This window comes from Natrix helvetica, assembly GCF_964273705.1.
Source record: "Natrix helvetica genome assembly, chromosome: 2".
In the NCBI taxonomy this organism is placed as follows: Eukaryota; Metazoa; Chordata; class Lepidosauria; order Squamata; family Natricidae; genus Natrix; species Natrix helvetica.
Window position 1 is genome coordinate 109,351,630 of NC_138552.1, and position 27,619 is coordinate 109,379,248.

Here is a 27,619-nt window from a genome sequence, read left to right on the forward strand (position 1 = left end):
TCAGTTGCACCACTGAAAAGCTCCTCTAGTTAGCTTTCTGTAATACTGTAGGGGAAGCATAATCCAGGCCACAAATTGCTTCTGGCAGTTTCTCTCTGGAAATTAAATATGATCACTAGCAATTGATAGCCAGACGTTGTTTGCTACAAATATATTTCACGAAGAGATGAGTTTGCAGGTATTTCAGTGCAGAAGCCAGATCAGATTTGAACATTGAGGTGCTTAAGCCTATCTGTGATCACACTGGAAGAAGAGACAGATTTAAGGAGTAAAGAAGGACAAACTCTTCCACTTGAGCCAGGCAAAATGAGGAGAAAGGGCTACTGAAAAGCAAAGCCACAGAAGAAGGAAGACCCAGCTATCTATGTGCTTCTTAGGATCCTTAAAATAAACCCCATCCCCACAGACCATCTGAAGTCATAAAACCAAATCTACTGCTATCAAGTCTTACTTGGTCCCTAAACTAACATATTAGGTTTAGGTTCCTATACACACATAACAGTCGTGGTCGCCATTCTTTTTTCTATCATAAACTGAGCTGCTTTTTCTCCCAGCCTTCTATGGTTTGGTTTAATCTTAGAATAGAATTCCACTTTCATCCTGTCAACTCAAGGATGGAGCAGCAGGAAACCCCGGTCATCCATTTGTGCAGCCTCCCTTTGTGTGTGTGAGTGTGTGTGTTCAAATCAGTGTTGATTCTGATGAATGCCTAGACAAATCCCTGCATTTTTTGGTCAAGATTTCAAAAGTGGTTTGCCACTGCCTGCTTCCTAAGGTTGAGAAAGAAAGACTGACCCAAGTTTACCCAGCTGAGTTTATGCTTAAAATAGGACTGGAAGTCGCAATCTCTCAAGTTTCTAGTCTGGTGTCTGAATCACTACACCAAACTCTCTGCCTCTCCCTCCCTTTTCCTAGGATTCTTGAAAAATGATATTAGTTTTCTGCCATTTTCAAGTGGGAAACAAATAATGAATAAATAAGACATTCCCAATATTCCATATGAAAGGATAGTATACCACAAACAGAAATAGTGTTTCCTGTTTTGAATAAGTTAATGCAGTAAAATGTATTTCATAGCTTGAATTATCGAAGATAATTTGATAATTTATTTACTGTTGTCTGCCCTCAAATAAGTATAGTATGTTATGTCTTAAAAATTAATACAAATTTAAATTTCCCTACAACCAAGCCCATTTATTGAGTGTTTTGATCCCACCCACTCGCTTCTCTTTCTCCCAATTCTGAAGTTATCTACGCCTTTGCTATTTAATAGAAGCTATGATTAATTTCAGATGGTGACTTCAGAATGAGTTATGGCAGTTCCTGAAGAGAGGGGAATTTGCATTTGCTGAAAGGAGGAAGATAGCAGGTGGACTTGAGGATATTCCCCAAAGATCATGAGTGGGAATGATCAATACTTTTGAGAAACAGATGGGCTTATACATTGTTCTGAGTAAAAATGGGATGGCCTTAGATTTCGTGGATGACCCTTGATTTAGTGGATGTGCAAACCCAGCCCATTATTATTTGCATCACAGTACATAGTTCAGCATTTTGTGTGAACCTGACTACAAAAAACATGGTTAAAACAATCACAGCCTAACACAGCACACAAACTTAGCCAATCTTTGTTTTTGTCTCAGTGATAAGAGCTCAAGCCAGCCAAAGTCCCACCCCAAGCCATGACATTTCCCAGCATAAATCATACCCCTTTTTCTAGATTATTTTACAGTAAAAGGAATTAATCTGCATGTGAATTGAAACTACTCTCTCTCCCATCCACTTTGAAAAAGGGGAAATTAACAGAAAATCTTTAATGAAACGGAACACTAAGATATTGATCACCACTTCTCCTCTTCATTGAAGATTTCTATTTGGCTTCTTGTTGCAAGCTTGGAAAATGTATAGCCAAGGTCATACCAAGACTTTGGATTCTCCTGTTTCATTGTGTGGCTTAGCCACAAAAACAAACAAACCACGGGACTGTCTCCAAAGATGGTGAACTGGGGGAATCTGGCTTCAAGGGAGCACAGACAGGATCAGACTGACTAGACACCACCAGCCACCTAACCCCTGCTGGTTGTCGGGACTGAGACAAACTATGTTAGACAGGTTTTGCTTTCTTCACACACACACACACAACACACACACCCCATACACACCTTAAAGTAAAAAAAAATACCCCAAATCCTACTCAGATTGGGCTGCCGTTCAGAGATCACGAAACTGGTGTTGAGAGAGTTCAAGACATTAATTTCAAACCATCAAAATTGCTAACTCGGGGGAAACAGAAAACTGCCCTGCCTGTTGTAACTGGGCTCAGATTAGCGCCGCGTCGTCCCTCATCTCCTTCATGGGAAGCAGAATCGGGAGTGGGCTCTGAGCCGCATCTCCTCGGGAGGGCATAGCCATCCAAGTCCGCCCTCCCAGTGTCCCCGCGCCCCTTTCCCCTTCTCCGCCAAATCGCCCTCAGCCGAAGCACGGCTGCCGTCTGCAGGTGGAGTCGCGGCAGCGGAAGGGGAGGAGAAAAGGACGCCGCAACCTACTTGAATAATTGATAGGCTGGGCTGCGAAGGGGAAAGCTAGCAAATGCAGAGGAGCAGCCGGGCGCCGGGCTCCCTGCGTCGTTGCCGCCGTCCGCTTGCCTGCTCGCCGGCGATGAAAGAATTGCGCGCAGGTAGGGGAGCTCGGCCGCCGCGTGGCGCCTCTCCTGCCAGGCTAATTAAGGAGGCGCGGGAAAAGGGAAGGAGGCACGAAGGAGGAGGGAGAGCCTCCATCTTCAGAAGCAGTGTACCCGTTCGTGGTCATTTAATGAGAAGGGCTGAGACATTCAGACTCCTCTCTAAAAAAAAATTAAATGAGTGAGTGAATTCCTGGAATGAGAGATGTTTCGGCTGGGCTGAGCTATAAGTTGAGCGCAAATCACATCCCTCCCCAGGTGGAGCTGGTGGGTGGAAAAGAAGAAGAAGAAGAGGAGAGAGAGAGATGGTCCAGAAGAGTTACCACTTCTCCCATAGCCTTTCTTCTGCGGCAGTTTAAAACATTGCAGGCAGAAAATGCTGCCAGAGTTGTTCCTTGGGACTGCAACTTGATGCCCCTCTTGAATTGCTGCCTGTCATTGCTATGGTTGAAGGGACAGTATTAGAAGAAACGGTGCAAGCATCTTTGCGATCCTTGGCTAATACGAGATCTTGATTTCTTGCACCAATAATTATGGTCTTTGTGTGTGCAGGAACGCAGTGGTGTTTAGATCCAGCATATGTTTCCATTGGCAAGGCTTATCTGTGAAATATAACAAGGATTTTGTTGTTAAGAATGTTCCTCAGCAGGTATAAAATAAGATAGGAATTTATATTGAGGAAAAAAAAAAACCTATCCCAAAACTCATCAGCCTGACAAGAAATGCAATTCAAGCTTGCTTGCCATTTGTGTCTGTGCCTGCTGGTCAGCTATGTTGGTCTTTGAGGTATTTACAAAGCAATGGTGAACCAAAAGAGGCTCTGATTGCTCCAACTGCATCTTGTCTAGGAGGCACTGTTGTATGTTTGGTAGGAATGAAGAGATCTTGCTTCCATTTTCATGCATTAAAAAGAGATGATCATATTCATGACTTGGTTCTGCTGCTCTGCATGGAACAGATGTTTGCATTTGTGTTTGAGACATACTGATCTGCAGCAAAAACAGAAGAGTGTGCATGTGTTTTCTGTGGCATTTTAAGGACTAACAGATTCATTGTGGCATAAGTTTTTGTCAAGAGGATTCTATTTCATCAAACATCACTGTTACCTTCAGTTGGAAAACTGAATTCTCTGGGTGATAAAGAAAGGTTTAAGTTGGTCTCTCAGTGACTATGGCTCTGTCCTGTTTTCTTCTATTTTACATCAGGCTTGTACAATCTTGATGTCATTTATTTAACTGATGGATGGCACATCAGTTTGTTTGATCTACTCATGCAGCCTAAATCGTGCCCTTTCATCAAAGATAGAAAAATATACTCTGACATATTTGAAGATAGCCTGGTAAAGGATATGGAGTGTTTTCTCTTATCTCTTTACTGCACATACAAATTAAAAATGTTGCAACATCCACCAGGAACAAAACAGTAAACTGGAACACTGACAGTAAAAAAAAAACTGTTTTCCATGAAAACCTAGGCAAATGAATTTAAGAACAACTATGCTAAAACTTTACAGTTTTATATCAAGCTGCTCTTTAAATGTTTGCTTATAAATCACTGCACCAAAAATAAAAAATCTCCCAGTGTGCACTTAAATTCCAATTTGGCTGCAGAATAAATGCTACCTTATTTCAACTGAATGTTGACAAGTGATTTTAAAAGGGAAACATGATTGGATTAGTAAATCTGAGCCCAGTTAGCCAGTCTGGAGGAGTTTGTAATTGCTTTTGGAAAACTAACATCTGATGCCAGAGATGCTATCATCTGACATATGCTAAACCAAAAAGTGTTGTTGTTGTAATTTTCCTTTCAGCTTGGAGTATTTCCATTTTTAATGGAACTAAGGGAAATCTAAGATAGGACTTATTCTTTTATACTGAAATTGTCCCAAAAGAGAGTTCCACAAATGTTCCCTTGTAGTAATATAGTCCTACTTTTTTTGCCTTTAACTGTCCTAATTATAGACAGGAATTATTGCGTGTTCAGATGTGCAATATCAAGATTTATTTTTCATTTAGCCCAATTAAGGAATAGGGATATAGTTTTCTCCCCAGCAAATATATATATTTGTTTTGCATAATATCACAACCTGCACACACTCCTGATGGGTGACATCAGTAAAACAACACATAAATGCAGACCAAAGCAACACCTGGTAATCCAAACAGCACTAATCTATTATCTTTCAGATGTTCTCTGGAAGACCTATTTTCACTATCTTCCAGGTATAAAAGAATCTACTGTCTATGAGCCGCTGCCCTCTTAATCTCACAAAAGTGGGGAAATATTAATATGATTTGTTGGAGAGGACACGCTATTGATCAATTCTGTATGAAGAAGTTTGTCCTGAAGGTACTTGGGAACAAATTCATATAGGGCTGTATTGGTTGAAATCAGCACTTTGAATTGTACCCAGAATATGGACAGCCAATGCAGGCTATTACATTTTGCATCAACAGTCATTTTTAGTAGTCTTCAAGAGCAGTCTCAAGTAGAATGCATTGCACTAATCCCAGAATTTGGAGTTCCATACCGGCCAGAAAGAGAGTGAACATCTTCAACTTAAGCATGTTCTAATGAACCAATATGGGCCTGATACTTTGGCATCTTCAGAGGCACCTGAGTTGCTTTCTTACATGGACTCAATGAGAGAAGTAAAACTTATAACATACCAATAATATTTTTAAAGTGGACATTTTTAGTACCGTATATTTCAAACATGGACTAAAGAACTAGTGTCCAGTAATACCTCATCAATGGCTTCATGTCCCTTAAATGGTATCTACAGATTTGAGATTAAAGTTGATTCATCACAAATTGTATTCAGGGTATATTTGACACCCCAAAGGATGTATTTGAAAGGATGGACATCAGATTTTCTACATTGATTTACAAAACCGAAGGTTCATATATTATATGGGCATGGGATAATCTGGTATATTTTTGGAATAGTATTTTAATGCACAAAAGTGGATTCAAAGGAAAATATTTAAATTTTAAGAAGTTAACATGATGTTGAATTATATACCAAAGCTTTCATTGTTTATTGGAAATTATGATTCTATCAAGCATGGGGGAATGATTCAAATAATTATATTGAGAAACCTCTGAGCCCCCATTAGACCAACCTGTCTTCCCCAGCCATCCACTGTGACACAGCACCTCCAACTCCCAACTCTTGTAGATGGTCCAGAAGTAAATTGTGGTCAATGATACCAGTTAACCGTGAGAAGTCTAAAAAGGGAAGGGTGGAAATGGGGAAATAATTGTTTAAAATAGCTGGCTCCAGGAAAGATAGTATTTTGAGGAGATGGTGTACTAATGTCTATTTCAAGGCTAGCATCATCTCCATTCAAGTTCAAGTTCAAGTTTATTTGATTTATAGACCGCCCCCTCTCCCCGAAGGGAGAGACTATTGACTATCTCCCAGACCATCTCTCTCTCTGAGAACAATTAATCAGTGGAAAAGCTTGTCTCCCTGAACTCGTGGACGCTCCATTACTGGAGGTTTTCAAGAAAAGACCGGATAGCCAGATACACAGAGATAGAAACTTGATGGACATGGATGGCAGAAGTCATATCAGAGAACATTCTAGACACTTCATTTGCATCTACAGGCAGGAAGGCATTCCAGATAACTGCATGCCACTGCCCCAGGCACCATTTTGACTCTGCCCAAAGTCAAGAACACAATGAACAGTAAACAGTTATAACATTTTTCTACCAAGTGGCAGAGTTTTACAATGTCAATAAACTCCTGAGATGATTATCATAACCTGATCACAGAAGAGGAAGAGTCTGTCTTTTTATTTACAAGAGCCAGTTTGAGATATATATTGGGCTAAATCTGGAAGGTTAGTAGGTGACTTTGTCCCAATTACCTTCTCTTAGCTCAGTCTATTTTACAATATTGTTTTGTGAAGATCAAATTGCAAAAGTATATATAGTGCCTGATGGCTTAAACTTCTAAAGCAGAAGGTCATCTTGAGGACCACACAAAGTTTTGTTGAGGGCTGCACGATGGGCAAATCTGTGAATCAATGTGGAGGTTTAGAAGTTTTAAAGGCTGATATGAATGCCTTAAGTATTTGGAAGATATACAACTGTTCCATAAGCTCTCACCTTTGTGAGATATGTGCCACCTATCCTTGGGGTGAGCTGGGAAGAACAAGTGATGCTGTAGGTATTCTGTGTCCCATGGACTCCATTTTTTGTATCAGTTTGAGAGGAAAGACAGGATATAAATCTAAAAACCTAAAATGACTGTTGGAGAGGAGAGGAGAGAAGAGTGAGAGTATGTTAAGACTCATATATCTTTTGAAGAAGTAACTGAAAGATTTAATAACTTCTGAAGTCATTAACTTCAGTTATTAGCTATGAAGAACATAGTTATGTACTGTGATGGTTCTCTTTTGGATAAAAGATATTTAACACACTCATTTTATTTTGGGGAATATGCAGACATATATAAATACTGATGTTCTTTTGAATTATATAACAATGGTTTGGAAATCAACAGGAGAACAATGAAAATGGATACTGCACATATTTATAATGTTGAAAACCTGAAATTACAAAATTGAAAAGACATCCATTTCCTTTCAGTTATATAGTGATCTGAAAGATATACGTCTCTTTCTATATTCAAATGAGGATTTTATTGGTAAGAGTCTTAATTTGAAGACTGTTTAGACATTTGATCTGTGCATTCTAGTTTATTATTTTGATTCCCGTCTCTTTGTATTACACAAACTATTATAAGTGAACAGTTGTATGATGTGATATACTTACAAGGGTATTTTTCTCTCTTTCCTTTTTTGCATGTAAAATAAAATTTGAAAATGCCATTGAAGAGAAGAAGATAAAAGCTTCTTTTATCAGAATTACTTATGACAAAGGAAGAATAATTTTATTATCTAAATCAGGGTGATTCTATTTGTTAATAGCCAAAAATCATTATCAAACTCTTATGAACCGCAGCACTTGAGATCTGAAATGAAACTTCTCCCATTATATTTTTGCATGGAAGCTGCCTTACAATCCATAAACATTGCAATACCTAATGTTTGTATACAGAAAAGTGACATGATCTGAAACCTGCCTTCTTTTCTGAAAGATCTTATACATTTTAACTGTGACCTCCAATCTGGAAATATATCTGTTGCTTAATTTTGCAAGCAATCTGCCAAGCTAAATGGTTTTTACAGCCTTCTCCAGTCTGACATTCTCTAGGTTAGTTGAATTTCAATTCCCAGATAATTCCCACTTTTTTTTGGGGGGGGGGGGGGGAGAAAGGTGTGTGTGTGTGTGTGTGTGTGTGTGTGTGTGTGTGTGTGTGAATAGTCTATAATTCAAGGTTATAATATAACAGCACTTTAACAGCACTTTAACAGCACTTCTTCCCCAAAGGATAGAGGAGTCACCCTCACCATTGGATGCGAGTCTGTTCAGCTGGGGTGCTCTATTGGGATCACAGCTAGTGCAGGAACAGTGGACAAGGACAGACTTATACCACAACATAAACATGCTAGAGCTGAAAGCAATCCATCTGGCCCTTCGCCACTTCCAATCGTGGGTCGAAGGCCAACGCCTGCTCATATTCACGGACAATGTCGCAGTGAAAGCACCTGTCAATTGTGAAGGTGGGACCACCACTCAAAGGCCCTATGGCTCAAAACACAACGGCTGGGAATTGGCAGAGAACAATCTCCTCTCGCTCAGGATTATCATGTCCTAATCTGTCCAGAGACTGAGTCATAACTTTAGCCACGCATCTCTGACTCTCCTCTTTGGCTCCAGTTTCGACCAGGACGCATCCATATAAAGATGATATTGAAATGACCTGATTGGAAAAGAAAAAGGGGGGAAAGAAAACCCACTCCCCCACCCCACCCCCAGCGGACCTAACAACGGATCCAGGATGGGGCCTGGACCCTCTTGCAAAATACCTAGAAGCAATGTTTCAGGTAGGACCAACGTTTCTTCTCTGGTATTGATTGCAGGAGGGTCTATTCTTCTTGCAGAATTAGTGTACATAAAGACAAAATTTGGAATACAGTTCTAGCCCCTTGCTCCTTTTCAGGCCATTGAGTCTTTTACTACTATTTATTGCTCAGAATGGAGACTTGTCTGTTCTTACCCCAATTCCACGCCTACAACTTTTGGTCCATATGTGCTTTATAGCATTAAAATGTTCAGAATTAGAAATGGCAGGTGGATGGGATGGAAATCCTCAGCAAAGACAGTAAAGTCCACATTTTGGATAGAGAGGATCTTTGGTTTGAAAGAAGGGTAAAAGAGGCCATTTATGTTAACATTGAGCAGCCCTCTCTCAACAGAGGGGGAGGAATAAAACACCACCTATCTCCTGCCTACAATACAGCCCCTTGCAGCAGTTCCAAGATTTCACAACCAATTGCACTTTGATTCAGGTGACACTCAGGTCAAAGAGCTCTGAGGGAGGGTGCTAACGACCAGTTTACTGCAAAGAAATACAATTCTTCCTTCACATACGCACCCCAAAAAATCCTGCCAGAGCCTATCTTTCCATCCCCCCCACTATCTAGTCTCCAGTCAGTATCTATCTTTTCATTCCCCCCTACCCCCCACCATCACAACTGGTGAAGTTTCTTGGATAAGAAACAAAACCTTTTGTTCTTCCTCAAAGGAAAAAAAAAACAGTCCAGTTGCCTTTTGAAAAAGTACCTTTGAGATAAAATGAGGATAGCGGAAGCCCCTAGTTTCTCATCTGTGAAATAGAGATGTTCTTGCACTGATGAAACATGTAGTTTGGGATTTGGAAGCAAGATTCTCAGTTCTTCATTGCCCTCAAAGTGGTGTTGAGCCTCAAAACAATATTGTTGGAGATTTTGGGAAAAGTGCAATCTTCTAAACAGAGAGTCAAGATTCTATATTCATAAATAATGGCGAAGCCATATAGGAGGAAATTTGTCTTTCTGATTTTTTGACAAAGCCATGGGATCAGAAAGCCAGGATTCATAAGCTAACGTCAAACCAAGAGTCAACTTAGTGTTTCTTGCCAAAAATTGGCCAGAGATTGTTATTGGGGTGACACAAACATTTTATTATAAAAATATTTCCAGGGCTACCTATCAAAACTGTCAGCAGTGTAGAATTTATTAATATATAGTTTAAAACATAGAGAACAATTTGTCCCATGGGTTTTATAGTACTCAACAAAGTAAAATCTACCTGATGCTAAGTATAGTTTATTTTAAGCAGAGTATTTTAAATAAACCACAATGGCTGGATTCCATAATGTGCTAAGCCTAAGCCATTAACACAATATAGCTTGGTGGGATATGTGCAGCCAGTTACTGGAGAGAATTACATTTTTCGGATTAAATTTAACATCTGTATTTTCCTCTGCAGCTTTGACCTTTTAAAGACTCTTTATATCTTGTCCTTTTAGTTTTCTTTCTAATATTTATGTTTATAAAAAAACTTACCCCAAATAATGATGATTGGGGTCTTTTAAGATTGTGGCATGAGAGAAGGATTTATATAAAAGGACCTTTTGCATACTTTTAGGCAATAATTTATTGTCCTTAATCTGGCAGGATGTTTCTCATCAGTGGTAAAAGTCTTTATATATTATTAAATATTAAACATTAAACAATAGAGCACTATACAATGCGACATGCTTTGCATTAAATTCAGCTAAAAGCCAAGCAAAAGAGATTTAGAATGTCCTTCTATAACTTACTACTTTTGGATCATTCATGTCTAAATGAGGTTACCCTGGCTATCTGGCAGAGAAAAGCCATTTTCACATTTTTCTCTTGCTGTTAAATGACTGTTGCAAATTTGATTTTGGTTGCTTGTATTTTAATTATGTATTTTTGTTCCTTTTTACTTTTTGCAAGGGCCTAAGGGTAATATCAATAAAAAAGAAAGCACAGCAGGAAAAAAAAATCTGAAAACAACATCATAATTAAAGATAAGCACCAAACCTCTCTTAAGAGCTTAATTATATATATACTCACAGTTTCATGGTTTAGTTCAATTTATCTTTAGGGTCCTAAATACATTTAGGGCCAGAAGGTCTTGAATTGGCAAATCTACATACCACAATAAATCAGAATTAAAAAGAAAACACACATTAAGGCTTAGTCCATGATATATAACCAACTCTATCCCTCTGTCCAACCTATTAACAAAAATTACTGTTGTGAGGATAAAGTAAGGATGCTACTTTCACGTATTTTACCCTGAGCTTCCATACAAAAAAATTGTATAATAAATAAGTTATGGGTAATTCTGCTTGATATTTATTACTGCATGAAGTAACTAAGAGAGAAGAAATTCTGTTTTTTCTGCCTCTGGCATCTATTTTGTATTATTCCTTTTTATATTTTTTATCTAGTGAAATGGTTTAGGATAATTCCTGATATAGAAGAGCAAGATTCAAAATATTAATATGAACAAAATATTAGCATGACGTCTGCTTTAGAAACCTAATCCCATCTATCTTAATATTCTTGTTGATAGAAGCAGGCAATATTAATAACACTGGCCAAAGAATTGTCTTAGCAAAGACCTCCACTTACAGAACTATGAGTAGATTCTCACCCTGCATAAGGAGAATTTTACATAAAGAAAAATAATTTATATTTATTTTATTCTTTTCATTTATTTGGGAGAAAAATAATCTATTAAAGATTATTGACCAGGATGTGACTTGAGGCAGCTAAATGGAATTATACTATATCTCTGCATTGTTAGCACCATTGAAACATGTAGGCTATTCCTTAAACATTCCACATACATTCTCAGAATGAGGATCATTTTGTCCTTCTTTAATAAAGATTGAATACATATTAGACTATTACATTTCTTCCTTCATTTCTATCTTTGCTTCCTTGCAAATGTTATCCCTGTAGCATCTAAGGATCTATTTTGCATGATATACCAGAAATCTCTGTGTATTTTTGTGGCAGGTAAACCATAAAATAATAAACATGGTAGGGTTCTTCTATAGAGGATATGCTATGCTTTAAAATGTATTTTCACTTTCTTCCTTTATGTTTATTTCATTCAGTTCTCCTATTTTCTTTTACACGAAGCCCCTCCTCTCTCGTTTTCTCTGTGGTTGCGCCGCTCACATTCCTGGTAACCTGCAGTGTCTCCCCAGGAGTTTCCTGCTCTTGCGCAGAATAGGCTCTTCTTTTTTCCTCATTTGAAGTGTGTCTCAGGAAAGAAAGGCAGCAGCTATTTAACTTCCAGGGAGGAAGTGATTTGGGGATAGCAGTTGTGTCCTCTGGAGACAGGCTGGCCAGTGTATACTGCACAGAAAGAACAAAGCCTACATGCAGGAGACCAACAAAGCCTCAACAGGCACAGAAGAGCCTGGAAGAAGAGAGCATGTTTTCTTGGAAGCGTAGTTTGACCTTTGGGACCTATGGAGGGTATGTATCTAGATCAACCCTGGCTTTACTCTACATTCCTTCAAGCTGTGTTATCTCTCTCCGTGTTTATTCCAGGGAAATAAAAAAGGCTGCCATGTGCTTTTAGCACATCTGAGAATCTGGAGCCACTTGCAAGAGAAGTATGGCTTTGTAAACCTTGATGAGGAAGAGGAGTATGCTTCATTATTTCAGGATGCTTTTGCCTCAGGTTCTCTTTCTCCCTTCTCCAACTTGGTTCTCTCCAGAGATGTTGGAAATGAAGCTTCCAAAATTGCTAGCTATTGCTAATGTTGCTTGGAGTTCTTGGAGTTGCTATCCCAGGAAGTCTGGAGGGAACCAGATTATGGAGAGTTGGCCTACATAGTTCTGGAAAGGTAGAAATGGCTAAATTTGATGGAAGCATTACCTTTAAAATGTGTAGATTCAGAAGGTCTTTGTAGTCTTTGGTTGTGAATTAGACTGGAGATGGAGGGCTAAAGTGAAGGATTTCATTCCATTTACATTTTTATAAAGACCTAATGGTATGCTTAGAAGCCCAGAGTAGCAATATAAATTAACCCAGAGTAGGTAACCAAATGTGTTTTCAGTTATTTAATATTAATATTAATAGGATACTTATTTTTATGAACTGTAAATTAAAGTGTGTGTCAATTAGCCCAAAGAAGATGGGAGTTTTGCTTTTGTTGGCAAAGCACTGCAGGCTAAGTGCAATTAGGAATCTTTTCTGCCCGCGCAGTCTACCACATATCTGTAGAAGAAAAATACTTTTATCACTTGTTTTGTGCCCCCCCCCCAAAATCCTTGGAGGGGAACATCAATAAGTATGCAAGGTGGGTAGTGGAAGTACAGTATTCTACTTCTGCCATCCCTCTGCATCCCTCACCAGTTTGGTGCACTGTATGTGTAGAAAGCTTCTGTGTTCCAGTACCCTCTCTGAACAACTTAGAAATCTGCATTCTCAATTGTGAAAAGGTGCCCAAAAATACAAAAATCCCCTTGCAGAAGACCATCATTTCCCCAAATACGAGGGAATGACAGCCCTCCCTTGCACTCACTTTTTTATTCTTAAAAGTCAAGAGTGCAATGGCTGACATCATTTGAAATCTTGCCTTAGCCACAAATCCAAAAGATAGCTTTAGGCAAGTCCTCTTAATATTGAACTCTTCTCTTTACTTTGGATTATTATAAGGGAAGGGTCTAGCCCCATTATTTCCTTTCATTTTCTTACTAGAGAAGATCTGTGGAAGATGGAAGGGCTGCCCAATTTATTTTGACTTCTAATGCTGAGAGTGGACTGGAGGCTACAACATATGAAGAACAGTTGCAGGAAGTGGGCATGTCTACTCTAATGAAGAGAAGGATTAGGAGTGACATGATAGCAGTCTTCCAGTATCTAAGGGGCTGCTACGCAGAAGAGGGAATTAACCTATTCTGAAGGCAGGACAAGAAGCAACAAATGGAAACTTGTCAAGGAGAGATCCAACCTAGAACTAAGGAAAAATTTCCTGATAGTGAGAACAATTAACCGGCTTGCCTTCAGAAGTTGTGGGTGCTCCATCACTGGAGGCTTTTAAGAAGAGACTGGATATCCATTTGGCTGATATGGTAGAGGATCTCCTGCTTGAGGAGGAAGTTGGACTAGAAGATCTCCAAGGACCCTTTCAACTATAATATTCATTATTCTGCTAGAAACTGTTTGGGAATATAGTGGATATATGAAGGTTTTTGTACAGAGTCCTGGGAACAGTAGTTGAATGAAATAGTGGGACTTCTACCAAATATTCCTATTTTATTAAAATCTCAGTCATTCCTGCATGATTGTGTCTGGACTTTGGAGCTCCCTGCAGAAAGGGGCTAATGCATTATTAGGATTACTTTGAGCAGTCAAATACGCTATAGAAATGTTCTGGGTCTGAACTTGATGTCTTCTAGAGGTTTTGGGTTATAAATAGTCCCTGGTCACTGTCTGGCCATGCTGAGTGTAGTGGATGGAAACTGAAGGCCAAAACCACTGGAGGACACCAAGCTGCCTTCTCCTGCAAATGTTCTCCTTTTTTTAATAGCTATTGAAACTTGCCAGATAGCCATTATTCTGTGGTACCAATCAAATATCCCACTGTTGGAAGGTTTTAAAAGCTAATACATTTTAGTGGCCACTCAACAAGAGTTTTATTATTGGCCTCTGGCTGTTGATCCTATCCTTTCTTTTTGATCAATCCATGTTCAGTTCCCATTATTTCTTGTCCTCAGGAAACTAACATTTTTAGTTTGAAGTAGATTATTCTGGTAATTGTTGAGAAGATGTTTCAGAATTAGATTTGCAATGGGCAACTTCAGGTGACCCAGCTGTTCTTATTTGATTTTCTAGCTGCTTTAAATCTACATTACTAAGCTTACAGTGAACACTTTAATTTCCATGGGACACAAATGGTTTACCTATGTGAATGAGCCATGATGAGGTAATTTTTTCCTCTAATGCACATTTGTTCTAGAAGCACAGGCTCTTCTAGGAAAGCCTAAAAGTGGGTTTATTGGAAACAGTAATTGCTCCTTACTGTGCAAAGTCTGCCTTGCCCTTTTACATGATTATCTGTGAGTAACTGATGTGAAGGCAGAGCTGCTTCCTCTTTACATATAGGGAGTCCTTCAGATTCAAAGAAGAGATGTTGTTGCGTAGTTCATTTATGGATACTGTTATGACCCAAGTGGCCAAGGCAAGTCAGGCTTTTAGAGAGTCCTTTATTGCTTTAAGTAAGTGTTCCAACAAACGGCCCTCCAACCAGTCGTGAGTTTCAATTTATTTTACTACCGGTTTGCTCGTGCGTGTGCTCACACATTCACAAAATGCTTCTGTGCATGGGCAGAAGCATCCAGGTGGGTGGGTGGAGCCTAATCAGTTCGCCTAAACCCACCTCTGCCTCCAACTACTGGTAAGGCTCCACCCCACGCTATCCTGAAGGCAGCCACCCTCAGTCTCCCCAAAACACCCCGTAGGTAACAAAGAAAGTCCACAGAGTAGGAGCACACTCACATGGCAAGGTCCGGGGTCTCAAGTCCAGTCTACTTGGCTAAGCGAGCCCATGAGGTAAACTGTAGTTCTTAAGGCAAAGGCCGAGCACAAGACAAAAGGCAGGCCTCAGGGCAAAGACAAGGTACAAAGCAAAAAGCAATTCTCACAAAAAGGAAAGGCGAGAGGCAAAAAGCAAAAAGCAGCCCTCAAGGTAAGGGCACGGTACAAGGCAAAAGGCAATCCTCAAGGCTAGAAAAGGCAAAAGGCATGAGTCAAAGCTGGGGAAGTGTAAGTCAAAACAAACAATTGTTCCTGGCAAAGACTAACTCCCCACCGCTTTTCCTTAAATCAATCCACTCCAGGTGTTGCTTGGGAGGAGGGTTGGGGCGTCCTTCTTTTGAGTAACCTCGCAGCCCTTCTCTGAGTAGGCCTACTCTCGGCTCCCCATGCCCTTGGATCAAGTGGGTGAGGCAGCTGTTCCTCATCAGAGGGGATCTGCTGCCTATCTGCCCTCCTGCCTATCAGCAGCCCATCCTCCCCTGCTGTGTCTGTTAGGCAGGCAGCTCTCCATCCAGTCAACCACCCCTCCCAATGCCTGGGGGGGCTTCTGACAGCATTGTCCTCAGTCTCTGGCCTCTCCAAACATGCCAAGGGAGTCATGCCATCCCCATTGGATAGTCCTGATTCCAACTCCTCCGGACCAGGCTTTGCATTCCCAGTCTGGAATGCAGAGTCTAACACAATGGAGGCACTGAAAGCCCATTGTAGTAGTAACTGTGGATGTTGTTCCGTGGTGCAATTCACAGTTTTCTATCAGCTTTTGTCAGCACCTTTCTTCAAAGCTGACAAAAAGAGGCTTCATAGCACAGAGCTGGCCAACAGGTTGTGCCAGCAACCACAGCTTCTGGTTCCCTTAGCTGAATGTCACAGTGGCATTAGTTTCCTTCACAGCATCTTTGTAAAAAGCCTGTGTGAATGACCTCAAGGTCTTTTCCATTATACAACAATTGGCAAGGTATACAGTGGTCATTCATTGGATGACACGTTCTTGTCCACCACATCTTGGCTCTGATAATAAGGAACTCAATGCTGGTGGACTCTTTGTGATCCAGAACCTCCAGGTTGGAGACAAAGTCTTGCCATCAAATGTCAAGGATGGAGCTGAGGGCACCCATGTGAAATTTCTCCAGTTGTTTGATGTGTCATTGACACAGAATTCACATCCACATAGGAGAGAAGGGATAACCACAACTCTGTAGACTTTGAGGTTTGTGAAGGTATGTATAATCTTTATTGTCCTTGTACTTAAATACAACGAAATTGGTATGGACATTGCATAATTGAGCACTCAAATATTCAGCTGCCCCAGCGCTTGGCTGGTCTTGCTGGTACTGGAGTCAGTTTCTTTGTTCAAAGAGCCACCAGTCAAGATGATTCTTCCCAAGTATTTAAAGCTGTTTGCATTTGTCAACTGGGTGGCATCAACAGTGATTTTTGGTTTTATGGCCTTCATATTTGGTACAGGTTGGTCAAGTATTTTAATCTTATTCAGGTTTATAGTCAGACCGAAGAGCACAGCAGAGTCTGAGAATTTACATAATACTGCTAATAATAGAGAATTTACATAATACTGCTAATTATAGAAAATTTACATAATAATACTGCATAATAATACTCTTTATATAATACTGCTATTAAGGCAGGTAAGCTCTCTGCATAACTAAACAACAGCTTAGTCACTGAATCCCAGACGGAGTGTATAGCAGGCTGCAGCTGGAGGTAATCCAGACCGAAATGCATCTGGAGCAGTGTCTCCTGGCCTTCTCTATGCAAATGGATCATACAGAGAAGCAATTCTTATTATAGTATTGGATACTTTTTATTGCTTTGATAAATGATCCAAGCATATCCTACCAGCTACAGGTAATGCCTGCCACTTTGGAGTGGAGAAGTAGCTTGCTGGTTGCTATCTTGTGCCTTTTAGGGTAGAGGGAGCTTGTCATCTGTAAGTAATTCAGCTGCTCTGTCTTGTTACGACAGATGTCTGCAAAGTACAGGGAGTCCTCAACTTACAACAGTTTGTTTAGTGACCATTCAAATTTACAATGACCTATGACTGTTTTTCCACAGTTATGATCTTTTCAGCATCCCTATGACCATGTGATCAAAATTCAGATGTTTGGCAACTGATTCATATTTATGATCATTGCTGGGTCCCAAGATCATGTGATCACCTTTTGCGAACTTCTGCGACCAATGGGGAAGCCAGATTAACTTAACAACCAGGTTATTAATATACCAAATGCAATGATTCACTTAACAACTGAGGCGAGAAAGGTCATAAAATGGGGCAAAATTCACTTAACATAAATTTTGGGCTCAATTGTGATCATAAATCATACTACCAAAAATAGTACTGCTACCTGTACTACGCAAAGGTAGGCAGATATTAAGAGAAAAAAAACTAAGGAAATTTTGTTACCTGACTTCAAAAACATACATTAAAGCATTTGGGCATCTTAACTTAGAATGAGGGCAGATAAGAAAAGATCCAACAGAAGCATATAAAATAATGTTCAGCATTGATAGAAAATGTGACAGAGATGTATTTTTCTCCCTCCCTTTTTCCTTGCGCAAGGAGCCCTGTGCAAGGAGAATCAGGACTCTTTCAAGGAAATAAATGATTATATAGAAACAAATAGGGAAGATGTAATGAGGAGGGCTACAATCTTAGATTATTATAAAAGAAGACCACTTCGTGGAGGACAGGCCTTTCAATGGCTACTAATCTAGTAAATTAGTCTAGAATCAAAAACAGCCTATCTTAAAATACCAGCTGTTGGAGACCAAACATAGGGCGCTGTTGCTAAGGTTAGCAAGATAAATTAAAACGTAAATCAAAGAAAGAAGGCTATTGCTATTATGCCCTAATTCTGAATTTTGTGGGTGTACGTGTCAGCTGCTAGGGTACAGAACATTGTAGTAGATGGTCTTTTGTTCTACTCTGTTAAGTATTTTGTCATGTATTATAAGAACTTCTATACTGTTGCATTGTGGTTTTGCATGCATAGAAAACACATATTTCACATATACCAAAGAGGAAGCCATTCTATATCAGACAAGGATTTTTTGTGGTAAAAAGTTAAATCAGGTCAAATTATTATTTGTAGAACTTCCACCTAACGCATCTTTTGGGGCATCATTCCAGGAGGATACTATTTTTTATTCATAGCCTTCTCCTCTGTTATTTATGAATGGTCCCAATATGATTCTTCAGGATTTCTCTTTCTAATTATACTTTCTTGTACATCCCATCCATGCAAATACTTGCGTGGAAGAAGAGATGGAGAAATAATGGTCACTGCAGCAAGTCAGAGTCCTAGGCATCTGAAATGGTATGTGAAAAATCAGGCGTCTGGCAGCACCTTTTCTGATACATTTTATTAAAAGGTATCAGAAATTCACGAGTTGCAGCTCACTTCACCAGATGCAGCTAGACTGATGTAGGATTTAAATGGGGATGAGGTGGGGGGGAAGAAAAGGGGGGTTTGTGCAGGCACAGGTTACATGTGCAACGGATTATCTTACCAGTTAATTATTGTAGAGTAATAAGGCCCCTTATGCTTGTTGAAATCTTCTGAGATTGGCTGAAACTTTTTGATATACAGTATGTGAGTTCAATAATATTTCATTCAGTGGCACTACAAGTCCCCCCCCCCCCCCCAATTGCTTTGCATGAAAGGGAAAAGGCGGATGTAATAGAAAGCTGAAGTGGCAAACTGGATAATATATAAAAGGTATCAGTCAGGGGTGATGACATGCTGGCCACAAGACCATCGAAACATCTCCAGGCATCACTGGCTTAAGAAAGGCTCCAGACTTCTGGTTTAAGAAATGGAGATGAGCATAGCCCCCTTAAGTTGGTCACAACTGGTGGGGGTTAAACCTGCACCTTTACATCAGTCCAATAATGGGAGGGAGAGATAGTGCTTAAGGGGTAACACTGGCATTAGAGAGACTTAAGTCCAAGTCCATCCTCAGCCATAGAAGCTTCCTGTGTGTCTTGGGGGCCAGCAATTCTCTCTCAGCCTAACTAATCTCACTGGGTTGCTGCTGTGTAGAGGAAATGGGAAGAGGTAGCATATACTGTATACACTGCTTAAGCTCCTGAATGAAAGGTGATTTGTGTCTAATAAATAATAAACAAACCAGGATGCAACCAGGGATGCAACAATGGATTGGCAAGGATGATTTGTGATTGCATGTATAGCCTGCACAAGCTCTGTTCTTGGTTTTTAAACATGCTTCTGTTTGACTAGTCACTGACTGAGGTTTAATTGCAAATGGCTTTTGTCTCTGAAACCATATTCAGTGTTGAATGCTTGTGTGAGACACATTAATAAATGTATGCCTGTGATGACTAGGGGAATTTATCTAGAGTTTCTTTATTTTAGTGCTTTGCTTTGGCTAGATATCATTTTAAAAACCTTCTCTTCCTGCCCATTAATAGTTATAATCTTTCCTTGAAAAGAATTGTGTATATTTCTCTGAATGGATTTTATAAAAATACAGTCTGGGCATTGTCTGAACTACAGTCAGGCCAGTTCCTAACCTTATGAAAAAGAGTGTCAGCATCTGGGAAATTGACAGTTCTGCAGCTGTTGTTTGTTTTTATTATGCTAACTGGCATGGCCTCCTCTTCCTACAGGAGATCTGATGAAGCAGAACACTGCATCAGTGACATCTTAGACTCACCTATCCAGGACCCTCAGGCTGCCCTTAATCTAGGTGTTCAGAATAAGGTAAGGAGTCCCCTTGCTTTCTGCCTGCCTCTAATAATGCAGATGTGCTTAATTCAACCAGTTATGTCTTGTCTTTTGCTTTAGGAGCTTCAGATAATACTTGTTACCCTTAAGGACATAACTTAGCTTGAGAGAGAAGCTAGTCTAAGGTCACCCAGACATTTTTCTGACTGTCTGAGTATCTTCTAAACTGAATGCCATTAGTATCAGCCTCCTCAGGGACAGGAACTGGGTTAGCATAGCTGGACGATTCTCAGCTTTTTCAGCTGTATATGCTTAGAACTTCAGTTCTTGGCACCCAAGTATGAAAGATTGGAAATGGAGATTTGGGGAAGGTTTTCAGCATGTTGTTTCCCCCCCCCCCCCTAAACTCTTGTCTCTTTAGCCAACATGGGTTTGTCAAAAACAGATCATGCCAGACTAATCTTATTGCATTCTTTGACAAAGTGACAAAATTAGTGGACCAGAGGAATGCCGTTGATATAGTTTACTTGGACTTCAGTAAGGCTTTTGATAAGGTAGACCATAACCTACTACTAGATAAAGTAGAAGAATGTGGGTTGGACAGCATCACCACCAGATGGATTCGTAACTGGCTGACCAACCGCACTCAACGTGTAGTCCTCAATGGAACTGCATCTACATGGAAGGAGGTATGCAGTGGAGTACCCCAAGGCTCTGTTTTGGGCCCAGTACTCTTCAACATCTTCATCAATGATTTGGATGAGGGAATAAATGGGGAACTCATCAAATTTGCAGATGACACCAAGCTGGCAGGAATAGCCAACACTCCAGAAGATAGGCTAAAGATACAGAAGGATCTTAACTACTTGAACATTGGGCACTATCTAACAAAATGAAATTCAATGGTGAAAAGAGTAAGGTTCTACATTTAGGCAACAAAAACGAAATGCACAGGTACAGTATAGGTGGTACCTTGCTCAACAGTAGTAACTGTGAAAGGGATCTTGGAGTCTTAGTGGACAACCATTTAAATGTGAGCCAGCAGTGTGCAGCAGCTGCCAAAAAAGCCAACACAGTTCTAGGCTGCATCAACAGAGGGATAGAATCAAGATTACGTGAACTGTTAATACCACTTTATAATGCTTTGGTAAGGCCACACTTGGAATACTGCATTCAGTTTTGGTCACCACGATGTAGAAAAGATGTGGAGACTCTAGAAAGAGTGCAGAGAAGAGCAACAAAGATGATTAGGGGACTGGAGACTAAAACATATGAAGAACGGTTGCAGGAACTGGGTATGTCTAGTTTAATAGAAAGAAGGACTAGGGGAGACATGATAGCAGTGTTCCAATATTTCAGGGGTTGCCACAAAGAAGAGGGAGTCAAACTATTTTCCAAGGCAACTGAGGGTAGAACAAGAAGCAATGGGTGGAAACTAATCAAGGAGAGAAGCAACTTAGAACTGAGGAGAAATTTCCTGACAGTTAGAAAAATGAATCAGTGGAACAGCTTGCCTCCAGAAGTTGTGAATGCCCCAACACTGGAAGTCTTTAAGAAGATGTTGGATAGCCATTTGTCTGAAATGGTATAGGGTTTCCTGCCTAGGCAGGAGGTTGGACTAGAAGACCTCCAAGGTCCCTTCCAACTCTACTATTGTATTGTATATAGGTGATTTTGAGGTGTTCGTGTAACAAACCTACATTTTGTATCTCAGTTTGATGCTGTCAATAATATAATTCTTTTCTGCATTTTTTTGACCTTACTGCTTATAGTTCTTCCTCTTTCCTTCCTTGCAGTAGCATATACTGTATACTGCTAAGTCAGTAATAGTTCCTGTGTTTTGTCTATGAAAAACTATCATCAGGTTTCTCTCATGAAAGTATTATATGTAGTCTTCAATTTAGGACCAATCATTTCAGAGATGGAAGCCAGGAAAAATATTGACAAGAGATACGTCAGTTGTATATGACAGTTTGAAAGGTTTTCATGTTGAATATGCAGGAGATTAATTTATTTTGTCTCAGTGAGAAAGATATGGATTCAACCAGAGGTAAATTTTTGGCTAAAATTTAGAAGAACATTTAATGGTAACAGACTTAAATAGGATAGTTGATGCCCCTTAAAGTGTTTAAGCAGAGCTGGGTAACCTTACGTAAACCAACTGGTCCTGAAGTTACTCAGAGTGAGATGGATGGTATCTAAATTAGACAAGTGAGAGAGAAAGACAGAAAGAGAGAGATGATTGATAGATAAAATATGTTAGGAATGCTATAGTGCTGTCCTGCTTTTAGCAGGTACTTTTCCAGGGTCTCTTCCAATTACGGTATTTTTTTTAAGGTTTAAAATTTAAAGGTTGTCCTTTAAATGACAAAATATTTGGTTCTTTTCAGACAAAAAAGAATATCTGAGTAAGGAATACAATAGTAATGAGCAGCTCACTAAAAGGTGTAAGACATGACACTTTTCCAAAGTGGCCTGGTTTCCAGATAATTAGAGCTTATACAATATGTTTTTCCTCTTCTGAGACAGCAACTATCAGGAAGCACTCTGTATTTTGTATTTTTATTAAAAAAAAAAAAAGCACTGTGCAGTATTGAAGACACGATCTAATGAAACAGTAATAATGACCTAAAATCTGGGGTCTGCGAATTGACTTCTTATTTTATGTGATTCCATACAGGTAGTCGACTTATTTGAAATGATTGAAAAAATGCAGGTATGTTTTTGTTTCATGATCAAATTTTGAACCTCTGATAACAAGCTGATTCTGCTGTGGAATGCAAATGCAATAATCACCTCCAAGGTCTCTGCCCTGTCTATAGCTGGGTAAGCTGTTAACCCTCTCCACACAGCTGGCTTCTGGTGACTCATCTTACTTTGATGCCCTTCAATTTCACCCTGCCATGATCTTTCTATTGGTTCATCTGGCTCCTGTGAGATTCTCCTTGTAATTTACGAAAATGTTTTTACCTCTCTGCTGTGCCTGTTTGTTAGAAATGGATGCTTTCTTTCTGCTGTACTTCTGGAAGTCATGTAGCTCCAAGAGCTGTGATTTCCCTTAGTGATACCTCAGTCCTCTTCTCTGCCTGTGGGCTACATCTCTGTTTTCATTTGGGCCTGGTAATTATCTGACTCCAGAGATACCTACATGAGGGAAATACATTGGGTGAAATGCTTTTTGAGTCACTTCTCTTGCACATCTGTGTTCACACTTTCTTGTGTATTGGAATTTAAACTGAAATCACTCTACTGATAAACTCAATTGAGATTTGTGGAATGAATTATAAAAAAAAAAACTAACTTACTTTCCAGGGCAGATTGTGTAACATATAGTTTGAGCCTAACACACTGTGGACGTGTTACCTAGAGTAAACATTTGGTAATTTGTTGAATGAAATTTATTTTTTTCCATTTGAAGCTCTCAGAAAAAAGTGGGTGGGGGCAGTTAGTTTCACTGAATTACTACTCTGATGAGTGCTTACATGGTTTAAACTGAAGCAGCCAGTGAGGGGAAAAATAACCTTTGGTTAATTGCATTACAGGCAGTAGTGATTAGGTTTGGGGATGGATTGATCACTTGGGTGAGCAAGAAACCATATAGAAATAGTTTTGTTAGTTTAAAACTCTCCTGCTTTATCAGAGCTGATCCCTTCTGTCTCTTCTTCCCAGGATTTTAGGCCAATAATATTTTTCTCAAATCTCTTAGCCTTTCTGAATATCATATTTGTTCTGTAATCTGACTGTTACCTATAAGGAAATACATGTATGCATGTATGTTTGTATGACAAAAGTCTCCTCTTTTGAAAAGAGATGATTATTCTAGAGTGAATGATTAAGCATAGCAGCATAACAAAAGCATATTTTCCAGTAGAGTGGAGGGAGGGGTCACAGAAGGGTTATTACAGCCTGATTGGTCCATTTGACTGAGAGAAAACTTCTTAACCTTCGGCTTCTCCCGTTGGTTCCCAGTTTCCTCTCAGTCGGTCCAAGACTCAGGTTTGGTTCCTAGTAGGAGTGTTTTATGGGTTTCTAGTTAGTCAGTTGCATGATATTTGATGGTAAATTTAGAATTTTTAATTTGATTACTTTGAAAAATTGTTTTTTTGTAGTGGGTCTGCCTTGCAGGGCTGTTGTTTGCTGCCCTCAGAAGGCTGGGAGACTCAGTGGGGGGGGGGCGCTAGCTTAGTTCCCCCGCTTCGAAGGTCGCTCCGGACTGATGCCTGGTGTCTCGGGCGTGCCGGGCGACCCTGCGTTCTCTGCACAATGTAAAAATGTATTTGAGCGAAAGTCGCAGCGCGCCGGGGCTTTTCGGCGCGAAAGCGACAGATCGGCTTCACATTTGAATTTCTTGCAGTCCGGGGCCGGTTACAGCCCGCGGCGGCGGCGCTGGGCCGTTTTTTCTTGAATTTGGAGATCTCCGTTGATTTAGGAGCTCCAGTGACTTTCTTGGGTGCCGTTTGGGGCGGCGAGCGTGTGAGTAGCCGCCCGCAGGCAGAGGAAGCTAAGGGCGAGGTCGGCGGCCATTTTTAGGCGCGCTTTTGCCAGGGACCGCCCAAAGAAGCCGGCAGCCATTTTAGATCACGTGTCTGGGCATTGCAGCACGGAGAGGCTGGATACAACGTGGCCGTGCAGTTTGTAGTTTTACCGGAGGCCCGGAGCAGGCGATTCCCACCAGCTGAAGGGCTGTTTCTACTTCGAAATTCATTTGGTGCACGTGAGTGGGGCGATGGCTGATAGAACAGAGGCCCAGCAGGCCGCGCCGTCTCAGGCAGGCGATGATAAGGCTGAACCCACTCCCCCTGTTAGGCCTCGGGCTTCTAGGCCTTCGGCAGAGGACAGACCTTCCAGAGCTCTGCAAAGGGATGAGCTCAGGCGATCCAGGGCTATAGAGAAGGTCATCGAAAGAGCTGAGAAAAGACAGGCCCGGGATCCTGGGCCTAGATCCAGATCTCCACGCCCTGTGGCTTCCTGCCCTTCCCCACCTGTGGCCAGGGGGTTCAGCCCTTCTTCTTCTTCCTCTGCTTCCTCATGCAGATCTGATAGGAGTCAGCAGCGGGGGGGCCCTCGCTCTCCTTCTGTTTCCCTGGGGACTAGAGAGACAGATAGGGGGGACCCGTTGGAAGGTACCTCTGCAGGTCCCGTTAGGGGTAGGAGATCCAGCAGGGCCTATGTGGCACCAGACTATGATACAGAAGGTGATGAGGAGGATCTAGAACACCTCCCTGAGAATCTCAAAAGGCTTATTTCTGCAGCCATCTCTAGGGGCATTTCTCAAAGGGACAGGCCCTACCACCACAGTCGAGTTACTCCCTTTAGTAGGTCCAGATCTAGGGCTTCTTCTCCTTCCCTCATGAGTGAGGTCTCCTCTAGGGGGGAGGCACGGAGGGATGATTGGGGGTTCTCTGAGGAGGAAGATGCGGCTCCTGAGCCGCCTCGTTCTTCCAACCTTTTCCTCCAGGCCATGTTCAAGCCATTGCTAAAGAAGGCTAGGAGGACCACCAAGGTGGGCACGGGGGACCCCACGGTCCCACCGCCCACGGATCCAGACATGGTTATGTTCTCAGCGACGGCCACCAATAAGGAGGAGATTCCTGCTCTTCCTCTTTTCTTAGAGGTGGCTACTAGCCAATGGGCCCGTCCTTCTAATTTTTCCCCCCCAGGCAGCAACGACCGTCGCGCCTACAACATGGAAAAGTCCTTTGTGCAGGCTATTCAGCTTCCAGTTATAGATCAGCCCATAGCAGCCCTAGTTTCCTCTTCCCCAGTGGTCTCGGGGGACGCGGCAGACAAACTTAAGCCAGAGGACAAGAGGGCGGAGCACACTTTACGTAAGAATTATAAGGCCTCAGCATGGGCGGTACGGGCGGCGGCTGCCGCCTCGTACTTTAACCGCACAACGGTCATGTGGCTCCGTCAGCTTCAGGATCGCATTCCGATCCAAGATGAGCGGGTTCACCAGGATTTAGCTAAAATTATGGCAGCGTGTCAGTATTCGGCTGATGCGACCCTAGACGCTGTTAGGTTTGGTTCTAGTGCCTTGGCCACCTCTGTGGCCTCCCGTCGGCTCCTGTGGCTCAGGAACTGGCAGATGGACTATAAAGCCAAGTGGGACCTGGTGGCTGCCCCCTTTGCAGGTCCAAATTTGTTCGGGGCCTCCTTAGACCCGATTTTGGTGGAGAACAAAGATAAAAAGAAGGTTATGCCTACATCCACCAAGAAGGCGGAGTCCCGTAGTCACCCCTATCGCAGGACCCAGTTCAAATCCTATGACAGGGATCAGGATCAGCGTTTCCAACCATACAGGCAGGACAGGCAGTTCAATAGACAGAACTTTCAAGATCGTTCTAGGTATCAGCCGCAGTCCAAGCGGCCCTTTCGCGGGGGGGGCGGCCGTCCCTTCCGCAGGGGGAAATGACTCGAACCCGAGTCATCCCATCGGAGGCCGCCTGGCACTGTATGCGGACAAGTGGGATCAGATCACATCAGACGGTTGGGTCAGGGCGACAGTTCGCCACGGCCTAAGGTTAGAGTTCCTCTCCAAACCCCCAAGTTTTTTCAAGATCTTCCCCCCGGCTCGGGACCCAGGACGCCGTCGTCTCATGGACCTCGCTGTCGCCCATCTCCTAGACATCAGGGCGGTGGAGGTAGTTCCGGGGCCGGAGAGGGGTCAGGGCTACTACTCACATCTGTTCGTAGTCCCAAAATCCTCGGGGGGTTGGAGGGCAATCCTCAACCTGAAACGTCTCAACCGCTACCTAGTCTACAGGCGGTTCAAGATGGCGTCCCTGAAATCAATCCTGCAGGGCATTCGGAAGGGGGATTACATGGCCTCGGTGGACTTGACAGAGGCCTACCTCCACATTCCCATTCTCCAGTCTCACCGGCGCTATCTCAGGTTTTCCCACCAGGGCAGGCATTACCAGTACCGGGCCCTCCCGTTTGGTCTGGCCTTAGCACCGCGGACGTTCACCAAGGTCCTGGCAGCACTGGCGGCTTACCTACGTTCCATTCCGGTGAGACTTCAGTGCTACTTGGACGACGTCCTGGTCCAGGCGGAGTCCCTCCCCAGAGCCACGTCGGATCTTCGGCTGACGATCCGTTGGCTTCAGGAGTTAGGGTTTTCAGTGAACTTTCCCAAGAGCCACCTGTCCCCGTCCAAACAGATCCTCCACTTAGGGACAGTGATAAACTCCGAGTCAGGGAGGGTTCGCCTATCCCCAGACCGCTTGACCAGCTTACGTCAACTGGTCTCCTCCGTAAGAAAAAGAAGGTCTGTTTCCATCCTGACCTTGTCTCAACTTCTGGGGAAGATGGCTCCATCTGCGACCTCTCCAGTGGGCCTTGATTCCAGTCCAGAGAAGGATGATGAGCAACTCCTTGCGGCCAGTCCCTCTACCAGCAGAGGTGAGGCTCTCTCTTCAGTGGTGGATGTCCCCGGCGCTGCAACAGGGGGCTTGCTTTTGGGAGCTCGAGAGAGTCACCGTGACGACAGATGCCAGCCTCTTCGGCTGGGGGGCCGTGATGGACTCCGACATGACCCAGGGACGTTGGTCTGCCTCGGATCTCCGCCACAACATAAATTGGCTGGAGCTGAAGGCCGCGAGACTTGCCCTCAGGACTTTTCGTCATCACCTACGGGGGCGCCATGTCCTCCTGCTCACGGACAATGTGGCGACAAAGGCCCATGTCAATCGCCAGGGGGGCACTCACTCCCGTTCCCTTTGGCGAGAGCCGCAGG

The 27,619-nt window shown here is 42.0% G+C and overlaps 1 protein-coding gene across 10 annotated transcripts in view; it reads left to right on the plus strand.

Annotated features, from left to right (window-relative positions):
- Positions 1–2,577: 2,577 nt before the first annotated feature.
- Positions 2,578–27,619, plus strand: part of LOC309387786 (rap1 GTPase-activating protein 1-like) — a gene marked incomplete at its 3' end in the record, with an annotated part of 81,349 nt that continues 56,307 nt past the window's right edge. For 6 of the 10 annotated variants that reach the window (XR_014174662.1, XR_014174663.1, XR_014174664.1 and 3 more), the window contains exons 1-3: positions 12,021–12,105; positions 19,824–19,917; positions 22,562–22,597. Coding sequence is in view for 6 of the 10 variants with exons in the window: in XM_081944599.1 (XP_081800725.1) it covers positions 12,062–12,105; positions 19,824–19,917; positions 22,562–22,597 (174 nt within the window). Of the gene's footprint in view, positions 2,678–12,020; positions 12,106–19,823; positions 19,918–22,561; positions 22,598–27,619 lie in introns of those variants that run through there. The other 4 variants (XM_081944596.1, XM_081944598.1, XM_081944601.1 and 1 more) reach the window with 3 other exon arrangements.